Source organism: Lithobates pipiens, unplaced genomic scaffold (genome assembly GCF_037356315.1).
Source record: "Lithobates pipiens isolate NorthernLeopardFrog02 unplaced genomic scaffold, aLitPip1_a1.2 Scaffold_18, whole genome shotgun sequence".
Lineage (NCBI taxonomy): Eukaryota > Metazoa > Chordata > Amphibia > Anura > Ranidae > Lithobates > Lithobates pipiens.
In genome coordinates, this window is record NW_027507758.1 from 448,702,079 (window position 1) to 448,717,431 (window position 15,353).

General features: G+C 41.5%; 1 protein-coding gene across 1 annotated transcript in view; it reads right to left on the minus strand.

The window, feature by feature from the left end:
• PCOLCE2 (procollagen C-endopeptidase enhancer 2) overlaps window positions 1-15,353 on the minus strand; it is a 91,400-nt gene that overhangs the window by 1,542 nt on the left and 74,505 nt on the right. Inside the window, exons 7-8 of the mRNA XM_077488224.1 lie at window positions 5,630-5,713; window positions 339-506 (exon numbers count right to left, since the gene is read on the minus strand). Coding sequence (XP_077344350.1) covers window positions 339-506; window positions 5,630-5,713 — 252 coding nt within the window. The remainder of the gene's footprint in view (window positions 1-338; window positions 507-5,629; window positions 5,714-15,353) is intronic.

The window sequence follows — 15,353 nt, forward strand, 5'->3', positions numbered from 1 at the left end:
ACAGCTGGGGGAAGAGGGGGAGAGCAGCGGGAGATCGGCAGAGCGCCACTTTGACCAAGGTATTTGGCACAATTATATTACAGAAACACATACATTGTACATCATATAATACTTATTGGATTATAGGATTTTACAACCACTTTAAACTAGGGCTTATTTTGGGGGAAACTTGGGCTTAAATTGTAGCCCTTATTTTTCAGGAAACACGGTACTTACATTGGCCCAAGCTGGACCAACTATACATAAAAAACTGTATCTGGAATTCAGCTTTATTTCTGCCCTGTTGGGTTATGTTTATTTTTATAAATCAAAGTTTAACATTGCACTTTGTAACTGACCTCTTCTGACCAGCGGACACTGTTTGCACACCACTATGATCTTGGCACTCATTGATTTGCCGGCCTGCTGGATGGCCAGGGTCCCCGCTTTGTAAACATTGATAATGGACAGTGTTGCGTGTACACTTCCTCCTTTGCTTACTGTTGTTATAACCATGCCAGTGATCACTGAAGAACAAAAAAAAAAAATGACATTAATACCAAGCACGAGTCTTTGCAGCCATTACATGAGAAGCACTCTTAATTCTTTTTATAATGCAAGGAAGCAGGAGTGGGATATTGTAGGCCCCAATGTTATTTACATTATCAGCAGAGGAAAGTGACTTTAGCCCTCACTTGGCATTCAGCATACATACTCAGCTTGTTAGTACTTTCATAGATAACATTCAGGAATGAAAAATCCAAATTTGCTTGAGTACATGGATATCATTCAGTTTACTTGTAAAAAATCTGGATGCTGAGTAGCAGTGTAAAAGAACTGTAAAGATTAAAGCGTAACTACACTGCATTTGAGCACCACAAACCAGATGCCATTTCCTTCATTTTTATTATTTAAAGCAAACTCGCCCATCCTTTCCTGTCTTCGTGGTTTATTTTTTCGAGAAATCACTTTGAAAAACACCCCCTAGCATTTTTGGCTGTGAGTAAGGGCAGATGATTCATGTAGCATTTACTTCCTGGAATCCATCTGCACTTAACGTAGGCATGCAGGCATAAGGGTGTGCTTATTTGAGAAAACCCCTCCTCCCCTTAAGATTTCTGGGATGTATGACATAATTTACTTAGGCCTGGAAACCAGAAAGGAATTGAATATATATATATAACTAAAACAAGTAAATATGATATACTTTGCTATCTATTTACTAATGCTAGCAGCATAAGGATTCAAAAAGTCAATGTTGATTGAGAGAGTGAAGTTCTGCTTTATTTAAATTTGTGTAAGGCCACATCTGTTAAAGATTGAGTTGTCTAAAATGGAGCCCTAGTCATAATGTTGTCCTGACATGATTGTGTATGGCCAATTGAACTGCATACATGATAAATTGATTTTTCCTTGCACATTACATAGTTACATAGGCAGGCATGTATTGCCCAGGCCAGCCATTCTGATAGGTCAGACAGAACTTTTAGGCAGGACTGTTCACTGTGGCTAGCTATGTAGATCTTAGGACTTTATGGACAGAAATACACATCCACCAAGTACAACATCTCCTATATACAGTATTTCATTTCTGTGTATTTAGCGGTTTATCTGGAGTCCAGTTAATTTTTTTGTGAACTGGCTTTTATTGTCAGCCCCTTGATCATTGGTTGGGTGAAATTTTGGGGAAAGACCTGACCTCAAACAAGACCTGCAGTGAGCATCTCAATCTTATGCCGCGTACACATGACCGGACTTTGACGGACTTGGTCCGGCGGACAATCCGACGGACTTTGCAGCTGAGGTCCACCGAACTTTCAAACGAACGGACTTGGCCACACACGATCACTCCAAAAGTCAGACGGATTCAAACCTGATGACGTAGAATTAGGAAGTTCATAGCCAGTAGCCAATAGCTGCCCTAGCATCGGTTTTAGTCCATCGGACTAGCACACAGACGACCGGATTTTTAGACCGGACTCGAGTCCGTCGGAAAGATTTGAAGCAAGTTTTATTTCTAGGTCTGCTGGACTTTTGGGAAGAAAAAGTCCGCTGGAGCCCACACATAATCGAATTGTCCGACGGATTCCAGTCCGCTGGACCAAGTCCATTGGAAAGTCCAGTCGTGTGTACGCGGCATTAGGGTCTTGATAAAATTGTGCTATCGATGGATCCAAGACTATTGGGACTTTTTTAACCACCAAATGAAATGATTACATATATTGTACATCTTACATTTCACCATCCCATCGCTGTCAAATTAGATTGGGAGACAGGGATGTAACATGATAAACTATATATCGTTTCATTTATCACACATTTAGCTCCTTTATGCTGGTGTTGGCTCTCAAAATCCTCATGGTACCCAGCAGTCAATGTGCAAATTGTGTTTGTTCCTCTAAGGGACCTATAGAGAAATATGATTCTAGGGAATCTTAATAAGTGCAATGTTAATGTAAAATAAGAGCTATCAGTGAGCCTTGTCTACATGTTTCCTACAGTGATGAGATAAAATTGAACATCTATGACAAGTCACCAACGTCTATGACAAGTCCCCAACCTTGGACAAGTATTAAGGAACACTGGAAGCAATACTTGCCTAATGCAAAATGTATACATTTTTTTGTTGCTTGACAATATAACATATTCCTGAAACATGGAGTTATACGTTATTATTATTATATTAGTGGCCCTCTCATTAGGAATGACAGAATTAAATCTCTCTCTCTCTCTCTCTCTCTCTCTCAATACAAAATTACTATTAAACCAGCACAACAAAACCGCTCTACAATTTCAGGGCTAATTCACGCCAGCCGCTGAGCTACAATGCAGTGGCTGATGTGCTGTGCGATTTGGCAGGATTACAGCAGTGCAGATGTGCCACTCTCAACGCATTTCACTGTTCACTTTTTTCATTTCATTCAATTCAATTGCTGCCCATGCGGTGAAAGGCGGTGGACTGCCTCACACCGCAATGCGCTGGAAAAAGTACTGCACCAAGTACTATTTTTCAGAGCACACTGCCCAAACACCACCCACCACTCAGTGTTGTGAATTAGGCACACCGGAGACAAGGCATTTTACCTTGGCCTGCAGTGGGACTGATGGAATAGTCACCTAATGGAGTCCCGCCAGCCGTGGCACTCATTCACAGACCTCTGTGAATGGAAAACTACAAGTCCCGACATCCTTTGCAGCTGCTGGCTTGTAGTTTTTAAAGAACTATCACTGCGTCGTGGAGTGTTGTGGTAGTTCATTGAGTCTTCCTGTCAGTATATGATGTACGGGCACACAGATACACTGACAGGTCTGCAGGGGACCTGCATGGCACCAGCAATCTACTGATCGCTGGTGCAATGCTTTAGAGGTTCCAGAAACAGAAAATCATAAATTTACCTTTTATTACCTGCAAAAAAATGTGCATTTATATTTTTTTGTTAAAAGGTGAACTTATCTTTTAAAACAGAAGGCCAAAGCTATTTTGGTCATGCTTCTCTTGTAGGTCACAGGCACGCACTTACTTTTGCTAAAGCCTACTGTCAGCTGACATCACAGAGCCCCCTTGGGGTCTGGAAGGATCCTGACAATGTTATTGGGAGCCACCCAGATGCCAGATTGACAACTGGCACTGGCACTGGCTCTCAGCGCATGTCTGAGAGCTGATGCCAGTTGTACCTTCCCAGCCTGGCACTCCAGTAAGCGCTGGAGGTACAGAGGAAAGAGTGGTGACTGACAGTCAACACTCTCCGCTCTGAGAAGACTAAGAACTTCGTGATCAGCAGTCATGTGATCGCTCAGTTCTCACACATTAGAGCTGATGATGCAGCCTTGTGGTAAATATGTATGCTTGTTTTTTTCTCCTTTAAAACTGTTCCCTGCACCTAATAATAAATGTGCCATTTTTGGCTCTCAAAATTATTTGCTAAATAATGTGTTTTATTGATATATAGTAACTGCAACAGTAAGTATATCAAGCACCACATCCTGAATATATGTATTAAGAAATAAATAAGACACTATGGACTTATCAATACTTATTTACAAACTTTTTTTTTACTAGGGCTGTGGAAATTAAAGATTAATTCCTCGATTAATCAATTAATATTTTTGATTGATCAAAAGAGTTCAGTCGGAGATCCGGTGACATCACGGACATCGACGTCATTGGACTCCTCCCCCCTTCCCCAAGTGCCTCCATCTGCTAACGAAGGGGGGGGGGAGGAGTCCGGTGACGTTGAAGTTCTGATTGAACGTAAGGCATACGGGGGAGGAGCTACACATGACGTCACCCGCTGCTGCCCTACGGAACTAACATGATTGACGCCTTTACATGCTGTGTTTTTATCATCTTTATGTGAGTAGTTTGTGTTTGCACACAAAAATGAATTCTTATACTTAAACGGTGAGCACTTAGATCTTTTCTCTCTACCCATGACCTGGCGTCCTTGCTGAGATCTAAGGAGACGTGAGAGAAGTTTATGGTCCGTGTTAACCCTTGTGATACCCGCTTGCATGACCACCTGTTTGCACAGGGGCCCATGCCATAACGTGAGAGTGATTAGTTAGACCAGAGGTGAAGGGATTGTCACGCTACTGTGGAAAAAAAATTACTTACGTCAGTGCTACTGTCTAAATTTAAAATGTATTTGTGTGAACTGTGAAGTTAAGTCATGGATTGTAGAAACAAACTAGTGTTGGGTGATTATATATAGTGTATACTAAAACTAGTCTACTAAAAGTAGTTGGATCTGTATGTGCATTATATCTAATCAAAATTAGTCGATTAATTGATTTTAAAAAAAACAAAAAACGATTAATCGAACAGGAAAATTTTAATCAGTAACAGCCCTATTTTTTACATATAGTGATGCAATAAAATATGTATACATCATTAAAAAGGAAAATTTCCCCTGATTGGGGTCCAATATAGTAAAAAGGGATGCTCAAACAAGGTTAGCCATAACACATGGCATAAGTTCTCCCAAAATAGGTAGGTAGCCCTTGTATAGCTCTTTTGTACCTCTACACGTTTCAAAGGCTAACCCTGCTTCCTCAGGAGGACTTCAAAGGATACTAAAGCTGAACTGTTGTAAAAAAAGAAAGAAACACATCTTGTACAACAGTAATACAGCTCTAATATACCTTTATATATATTCTATATGGTAGGACGTATGGGTATATTTGAGTTGTTTTATTGATTCACTGTGTGCCAAGATTAGTTTACATTAATATTTAAATAATGCTCATGAATTAATTTTTAACATGTGTCACAGTGAAACTAAATTATAAAAGAGTATAGATTTGGTTTTCAGCATGACAAACCTGTCCTTGTCAGCTGAAAATATATACAGTGTTCCAGCAATACAACATTCTGAATAAAGACCTTTATATAGTAACAGTTTACCTTCTGTCTGGCCATTTGTGTTTACACCGTTTGCCTGGGACAGATGTTTATGCTTTTCTCTCTTAAATGTCTCAAGGAATCCTTTGAGTCACAGACACTAATGCAAGACACAGGCGGGGCAGCCTGAGTACTGATGCCAAACTTTAGCTATATTTTTTTTGCCATTTCTCAACATTCAAGCACATCCCCTCACTAATTCAAGTCACTGATTAAGGAGTAAAAATCATCTAATTTATATCACCATACCAAAATTACTTGAACAGTAATTGCTGTCCGGGGATCCAGTCCTTCTGCATTTTTGTTGGCAAAGTGCAATTGTTGGTTTTACACCTAGATAAAAAAAAAAAAAAAGTTAAATTATAAACAATTCCCAGTTAATCAAGAAAACAATAGATCGTACATTATATGATAAATAAATCAAAATGTAATGATAAAGAACAATAGTAATATTAAAATGGCTCTGTACTTAACTGCTTGCCACCCACCAACTGTACATTTACTGCTAGCGGATGGCACAGCCAGGCACTACGATCTACCTGTACATTGAAGTGAAAGTTCTGGTTCTCGAGCACGTGCGTGTGTGCCCCCTGCGCTGAGACTGCACACAGCACGAGTTTGTCAGCAGGTTGCAGCCAATCATTTTGGCTGTATACCTGCAGATCGGCTGTGGCCAATCACAGCACAGTTCTGTGTTTTTAAACACAAAACACACCAAACACAGAACAGCGATCTGGTTGTTTCTTCTCCCTGAAATCAACTCTGAGTTCAGGGTGAAAAGACAGCCAGATCATGTATGTGAAAGCAGCACAAATACACTCGTTAGGCACACATTTAAACCCATAATTGCCCTTCTGATCACCCCTGTCACCCATTAGTGTCATTAGTACAGTATTATCACTGATCACTGTATTAGTGTCACTAGTGATGTCAGTGTCAGTTAGTGTCCCTCCCAGCCAGTGTCAGATTGTCTTCCACACTATCACAGTCACACCATAAATCGCTGATCACCGGCATTACTAGTATAGCATCTATAGCGGTGTAAATACCAGTATACAGTATATACCATAGTTTGTAGATGCTATAGCTTCCACACAAAACAATTATACATTTATTGGGATTTTTTTTTACCAAAGACATGCGGCAGAATACATTTGCCCTAAATTTATGAAGGAAAATTATATAAATTTAATTTAGGAACAGTGTTGAATGACCAAGCAATTGCCAGTTAACACAGTGCTGAATAGCAAAACATGTCCTGGTCATGAAGGGGGTAAAACCTTCCAGAGGTTAATTAACCTCGCTAGCGGTGATCCCGAGTCTGGCTGGGATTTTAGTACCATGAGCGGTAACCCCGAGCCAGACTCGGGATCGCATCACTGGATACAGGGAGACTTACTTACCTTGTCCCCTGGATCCAGCGATCTCCTCCACACTGTGCGAGTGAGCTGTCCTCCGCTCAATTCACACAGTGACCGAGTGCCGCTGATCTCCATTCCCTGCAACGTTACGACGCACGGGAGTGGAGATCGGCGCCAAATTCTAAAAAGTAAAAATACACAGTACACATTCAGTACTGTAATCTTACAGATTACAATACTGTATAAAAAAAAAATACACATCCCCTTTGTCCCTAGTGGTCTGTCCAGTGCCCTGCATGCACTTTTATATTGTAAATACAGTTTTTTCTGCCTAGAATTTGGAGATTGTCCATAGCAACCAAAAAGTGGCCTTTTATGTCAAAAGTGATTTTAGACCAGCTAGAAAACAGCGATAATAAATTAGAATCACTCGCAGAATTGAGCGATAGCGATTTGTGGGGAGATTCGTCATCAAATACTAAATCTAATGACAGCGACAATTCTGCAAATGAGCAAATTTCAGTGTTTTTGGATTTGATTACATTATTGAATAATTTTGATTATTTGTTATTATTTATAGTCATTTATTATATTATAAACCTTATCATACCCGGGATGTCTACTAGACTCTGGTTTGAACAGATTTAAGATAGTTATTCCTAAGAATTGCAGGCCTACAATATAAAACGCCAAATTTCCATGCAAAATAACTGTACCGCTTTCAGCACCTAAAACCTGAAATAATCATACCGCCAGGGAGGTTAAGATTAAAACCCTTGGCTATTGGATAAACAGGAGCTTTGAGAGGCTATTTTTCATAGAGGAAAGGGAACGAATGCTAGAAAACTACATATCTATGCGTGATGATATCCAGGGCAAGATGTATACTGCTTGCCCGCCTAGGCCAGCTGTCTGGTGATTCTGCCTTCCTTCCTAAGCCAGTGATTTGCCATTGCCTAGGGGCATACTCAGACCAATGGTGGAAGAACATTTATTGAACTAGCTATTTTATTTATTTTTTTCACTTTCTTAGTATGTAGCTACTGCAATACAGTAACTGTTCAGGGCAGCCCGGGACTAGATTTTTACTGGCTGAGATGTAGACAACACTGGAGGCCTCTTCCATCAGAGAAGTTGAGTAAGATGGTGACAGTTCAGCTTAGCTTCAGTCCTGCTTAATTTAATATATACAATTGTGTTTAAATTTCAGCTTGAGATACTGCATCCTGTATACAAAATACCTTTTTTTAACAAAGCAGAAAAGGAAAACCTAGGAAGTATTTGAAAAGGTGTTGAAATCTCCCCCCGCTGGGTCTATATGACCATGCAAACAATTCAAATGCAATATATAAAATCAACCTGACTAAAAAAGAAAAAAAAAAAGAAACTGTTTTAATTCTCAATAAAACAAATAAAGAAAAAACATATACAAAGTCTTATGCCGCGTACACACGATCGGACGTTTCGGCAGACTTGGTCCGGCGGACTGGAATCCATCAGACAATTCGATCATGTTTGGGCTCCAGCAGACTTTTTTTTCCCAAAAGTCCGACGGACCTAGAAATAAAACATTTTTCAAATCTATCCGACGGACTAAAAATCGGGAAAACCATTAGTTTGTGTGCTAGTCCGATGGACCAAATACGACACAAGGATGGCTATTGGCTACTGGCTATTGAACTTCCTTGTTTAGTCTTGTTTACGTCATCACGTTCAAAATGAACAGACTTTCGAATGGACTTAGTCCGGTCGTGTGTGTGAAAGTCCGTCGGACCTCCTCTGAAAGTCGGTCGGGAAGACTATCAGACCTAGTCCGTTGAAAAGTCCGGTCGTGTGTATGCTGCATTATACATTTATACAATGATTGGTTGTCAATACTATGTTTTCTGTTATTTACTTTGAGCTCCAATGAGATTTTAAAACTGCAGTAACATGGCAAATATGAAGTGCAGAGTTTTGTGAATTGAGCTTAATGTGGTAGCAAAGTCCACTTTTGAACTTTTACCTCTACAGGTAAGCCTATAATAAGACCTACATGTAGGTACAGTCAATATCTCCTAAACACTGTTTAGGAGATATTCACATGGGATGCAGCTGGTGATGTCACCAGAGCATGCGCTCTGAAGGGATGGCATACCCATGCCATATTTTCAGAGCTCCATACTCAGGCCGCCACAGATGAGTGACATCATCGCAGCCTGGCCATTCATACAGCTGGAGCCCGCCAACCCAGAAGGAAGACCAGGTGAAGATGGAAGCCCTGTCAGCGGAGACAGCTCTCCACTGAAGGGCTTTGTTCTAAGGTATTTCATAATGTGCTTGTATGTGTACTAGCACATTATCCATTGCCTTGCAGAGGATTTTTTTTTTTTAAAAGCCCAAGTTTACTGCTTTTACCACTTCCCGACCAGCGCACGACGATGTACGTCGACAGAATGGCACGGGCAGGCATATTGGCGTACAGGTACGTCCAATATTCAATGCCGCCCTGCCATCGGGAGCGCGCCGCCGGCAGCGCGCTCCCGCGCTGGTCGGGACCCCCGTGAGTCCGGTCGCGGGACCCGCGGACTCGATCGCCGCGGGCATCCCCGCGTTCGTCTCACGGAGCGGCCGAATGGAGGAAATGCTGTGTAAACAACATTTCTCCATTCTACCTAGCAACTAGTGACGCTGATCTCTGCTCCATGTGATTGGAGCAGAGATCAGTGTTCACGAAATGAAAGCCCAACCCCCCCACAGTTAGTAACACACCCCGAGGAACACTTAACCCCTACACTGCCACCCACCTGTTAACCCTTTCACTGCCAGTGTCATTTACACAGGAATCACTGCATTTATATAGCAGTGATTACTGTATAAATGACAATGGTCCCAAAAAATGTGTCAAAAATGTCCGATGGGTCCCCCACAATGTCGCAGTCACAATAAAAATTGCTGATCGCCGCCATTACTAGTAAAAAATAAATTATTAATAAAAATGCTATAAAAACTATCCCTATCTTGTAAACGCTATAACTTTTGCGCAAACCAATCAATAATCGCTTATTGCGATTTTTTTTACCAAAAATATGTAGAAGAATACGTATCGGCCTAAACTGAGGGAAAAAAATGTTTTTTTTATATATTTTTGGGGGATATTTATTATAACAAAAAGTAAAAAATAATGCGTTTTTTTCAAAATTGTCGCTCTATTTTTGTTTATAGCGCAAAAAATTAAAAACGGCAGGGGTGATCAAATACCACCAAAAGAAAGCTCTATTTGTGGGAAAAAAACGACGTCAATTTTGTTTGGGAGCCACGTCGCACGACCGCGCAATTGTCAGTTAAAGCGACGCAGTGCCGAATCGCAAAAAGTGGTCTGGTCTTTGACCAGCAAAATGGTTCGGTCTGCAAGTGGTTAAGGAATCCTACATGACATGTAGTAATATTCCAATTACAGCAATCCACACTTAGAAATTTACTCCAGGGACTGGATCACAGTGCATCATGCAGACACTGTCATCTGTTCTAGGTCATTGCAAGGTCATTACTAGGTGTTCCGGGCCGGCCTTGTTGCTATACCACCTACAGCTGTAATACATTGGAATTTGAACCTGCAAAACTATAGGCAACTCTCATAAAATCAGTTACAGCTAATCTATTTCCAGACTTAGGAAATGCCATCCACTTGGCTTGGGGTTTTATGGCGACGACCTAGTAATAGGATAAGAGTTAACATTACCTAGACAATAGCAGTTAAGAGGAATGTACTAGACATACACATTATTGGCCATGGTTTATTCCCCAGTGAGCACAATACTTTCCATATTACATCACTGCTAAAGATTCTAGTAAAGCAGAATGACTCACTCAATACTGTGACATTACAGACTGAAAAAAAAAAAATACAGGCGTATTGCATAAGCAAATAAGTCATGTTCAGAAATCATACTGATTAACCACTTGACCACTGGGCACTTAAACCAGACCAATTTTCAGCTTTCGGTGCTCTCACATTTTGAATGACAATTACTCAGTCATGCTACACTGTACCCACATAACATTTTTGTCCTTTTTTTTTTCACAAAATAGAGCTTTCTTTTGGTGGTATTAATCACTGCTGTTTTTTAAATTTTTTGTGCTATAAAAGAAAAAAAGACCGAAAATTCTGTAAAAAAAAATATTTTTCTTTGTTTCTGTTATAAAATTTAGCAGATTAGTAATTTTTCTAAATAAATTTTGGCCAAAATGTATACTACTACATATCTTTGGTAAAAATAAGTACAAATTGGTGGATATTATTTGGTCTTTGTGAAAGTTATAGAGTCCACAAGCTATGGTGCCAATATCTGAAAATTGATCACACCTGAAGTACTGATGGCCTATTTCATTTCTTGAGACCCCAACATGCCAGAAAAGTACAGATACCCCCCAAATGACCCCTTTTTTGGAAAGAAGACATTCCAAGGTATTTAGTAAGAGGCATAATGAGTTTTTTGAATTTGGCATTTTTTTCCCCACAATTCTTTGCAAAATCAAGATTTTTTTTGTTTTTCACAAAATTGTCATATTATCAGTTTATTTCTCACACACAGCATATGCATACCACAAATTACACCCCAAAACACATTCTGCCATTACTCCCGAGTACGGCGATACCACATGTGTGAGACTTTTACACAGCGTGGCCACATACAGAGGCCAAACATGCAGGTAGCGCCATCAAGCGCTCTGGAGCACCCAGGCCAATTCTGACATTTCTCTCCTACACGTTAACATTATATATGTTGGTTAGCAAAGACCCTAGAGAATACAATGGATGTCATTGCAACTTTTTATTTCATATTTGGGCGGGACTTAGGTATGCGTTTGCTTCTGCATGCGAGCACATGGGGACAGGGGTGCTTTAAATTTAATTTTATTTTTTTATTGTTCATTTTACTTTATTTATTTTAGTTTGACACTTTTTTCCCCAGAAATACATTTTTGATCACTTTTATTCCTATTAAAAAGGAATGTAAACATCCCTTGTAATAGGAATATGGCATGACAGGTCCTCTTTACAGGTCCTCTTTACAGTGAGATATGGGGTCAATAAGATCCCACATCTCACCTTTAGGCTGGGAAGCCTTGAATAAAAAAAAAAAAAAGATAATGATTCTGGCTTTGATCATATTGGCGAGTCGGTAGAAGCACCAGAGGGCGGCAGACGTCCCCTCTCGCCTTCTGTAAGAACGATTAAGCAGCGGAACAGCCTCAATGATCATTTTTATGGTGTAGAGAATCGCCGGGTGAAAAGCTGATATCTGAATGATGCCTGTAGCTACAGGCATCATTCAGATATCCCCGCACAAAGACAAGGACATCATATGACGGCCGGTGGGTGGGAAGTGGTTAAAATGCATTTTTGTTTTTTTAACACAAAGTTGTCCATTTATACAATATTTCTAACACATAACATGTACATACCAAAAATGACACCCCAAAATACATTCTCCTACTCCTCCGGGGTACGGCGATAACACGTGTGTGAGACTTCTACAGCCTGGCCACATACAGAGGCTGAGTACAGCCAAGCATGGCTGAGCATGGCCGAGCATGGCTGGGTTTCACCGAGTATTGCAGGGTATCACGAGTATGGCTGAGCATGGCCGAGTATAGGCTGGGTATTGCAGAGTATCACCAGGTATGGCTAGGTATTACCGACTATGGCTGGGTATTGCAGGGTATCACCGAGTATTGCTGGGTATGGCAATTTATGGCAGAGTATTGGCAGGGTATTGCAGAGTATTGCTGGGTATTGCAAAGTATGGCAGAGTATGGCAGAGTATTGCAGAGTATTGCAGAGTATGGCAGAGTATGGCAGAGTATTGTCAGGGCATTTCAGAGTATTGGCAGGGCATTGCAGAGTATTGGCAGGGCATTGCAGAGTATTGGCGGGTTAATTGTCGGTGAGCAGTGCTGTGGGCACTGCAGATCCAGCCCACAGCACTACTAACACCGATTTCTCCCCTCTCACTGTACCGATTGGTACAGAGAGGGGAGGGAGGAACCGGCGTCATAACATATTTACAAGTGATAGCTCCGTCATTTGATGGAGCGATCACGTGGTAAACAGCCGTGATGAGCGGCCGTTTACCGTAATGCACCGAGTCCTGTGGACCGGGCGGTCATGGATGCTCTCAAGTGCACGCCCCAGGGGGCAAGCGAGAGCGGAACTCTGGGAGGATGTCATATGACGGGCTCCCAGAGTTAAGCAACCGCCCTGTAGCTGTCATTTGGCTATGGGCCGGTTGTTAACTGGGGCACCTAAAACTGAACATATTGGACAAAGGCAGGAGTGCCCAACCACGTGTGGGCCGTGGAGCCCTTTGATGTGGCCCGCGACCTCCTGCTCTGGGATAGCGGGTTGGCAAGCCCAGATTGTAGGTTATCTACTCACCATGCCAGAGCATCAGTGTTGTGAATGAAGCCAGCGGTAGAGGAAGCAAGCAGCTGCGCAGAGCCGCATAAGCCAATGCTTCCTGTAGAGCACCAGCTCCTGTCATAGGTGGAGTGATACCAAATGCACTCTGTCTGGGACAGCAAGTTCATTACTAAAATCACAGTGTATATATGGAGATATCTGTTCTGCAGTGGTTACTGGGCTGCTTTTAAACTGATGCGCAGGTGTAGCGCAGTGTACCTGTGGCTTACCTGCACTGAGCAATAGACTTGTGGTTTTACCTGTGGGTTTGGTGCACCACACCTGCAGGATATGATAGAATTCTATGGCAAAGTACAGCTAACCTGCAGGAAAGCCCCAGGTGCGGGTAGACCGCAGACCATCAGTGTAAAAGTAGCCTTAGGCCCCTTTAACGTGATCTGTCTGACCTAATCAGATCCTCCATTCACCTCTATGGAGCGGCAGATGTAAAAAGATTTGTGTCCATTTATACCTGCCTCCTTCCAATCTGATCTGCTAAAAAAATGGAAAGTGGATCCGTCCCCTTCCATTTAATCAGATGAGAGGGCCCATAGAGTAGAGTGGGCTGTGTCTGTGTCCGGCTTTGCATACACCAGAGTGGATGCAGAACTGTCATCTGCTCATTGTGGCCTGCAACTGGTTACTAAGTTGCTTAAGTGGCCTTCGCTCTTCAAAAGGTTGGGCATCCCTGGACAAAGGCAAAACAAAAGGACGTACTTATTAAAAAATAAATAACATTTGTAAAATGCCTCCAGGTATGGCAATATTAAATAAAATAAAAAAACATTTTGGAAATCTGTAGCCAGTTTAGACGTCATGTTGCAATTCAGTGAATTGTATCAGGTATATTTAAATGAAGGGCCAGATCAATCATATTCCTAATGGAGTTACTTATCAGCCATCAAACAGCATCAGGCAAGTGATAGCTCTTGAAAGCTAACTTGAGTTCTTAAAAGGAACACACTGCTACATAAGGTCCAAAGAGTTCTTATTCTCATGTGCTGATTAAGTGCAATTGCTTTTCCCAAAACCCATTCGGTACTGGTCTGACTTAAAGTGTTACTAAACCCAGTAATATGAAAAGAGCTTAACCCCCCCCCAGCTTATAAGTCTTCTCTTTACATTAAAATACTGCCACTATATACCTTTTTGCTGATCTGTATACCATGGTCACATGATAAACTGCAGGGTCTGCCTGAGTGCCAAGTGTTCATGTAGGAGGAGATTCCCACTACAGCCTGTGTCCTCATGCTGTTATGGGAAATGGATCATCCATGAATCAAGATGTGACATCCCACACAGTGGTGTAGTGGTTAGCACTCTCACCTAGCAGTAAAAAGGGTCACTGGTTTGAATCCCAACCACGACACTACCTGCGCCTGTGTGGGTTTCCTCTGGGTACTCCGGTTTCCTCCCACACTCCAAAGACATTCTGGTAGGTCAATTGGCTTCTGTCCAAAATTGGCCCTTGGGTGTGGAGACCAATGTGTGTGTGGTGCATTGCATAAATTGACAGTGCTATATGGGTACCTACAAAATAAATAATATATAATGGAGGAGCCTCTTCATGAGACGCAATGTGCAGGGACAGGGACAATTGTAGACATGCACCCACACTCACTTAGGTTGAACTGGATGGACTGGTGTCTTTATTCTGCCTATGTAATGTCAATATCATGTGACCTGAAAAGCTCAGTTCAACAAGGAAATGTTCTCTCCAGCAATAGAGACCAAACTGCAGCCTTACTACTTTGACTGTGTCTTATGCTATTCTGCATATACAGACAGATTTTACTGTTGTGGGTTTAGCAACACTGCAATTTGGTTTGCAGACAGCAGTGTTCATGGTAAAATTCAACAGCACATGCCATGCAACTCTACATAGCAAGCTCATGGCTGCTAGTTGGTATAGGCAGCCGAGAGTCACAAGTCATGCTGGAATTCTGCTGATAGCCCAGGGAGTAACAGATAGGGCATGGTAAGCTTACCCTCACTATCTGGGTTCTTCATTTAAAGTGTATCTAAACCTAAAAACAACAATTTAAAATATTGCAACTTAGCCGTCCTTAGATGTAGCTTTCTTTTTTTTCAGGCTTCCTTTCTTTGATTTTCACCTGGTAATCCTGCACATAACACACTTCCTCTCTTGTCCTGTCCCTGTCCACTG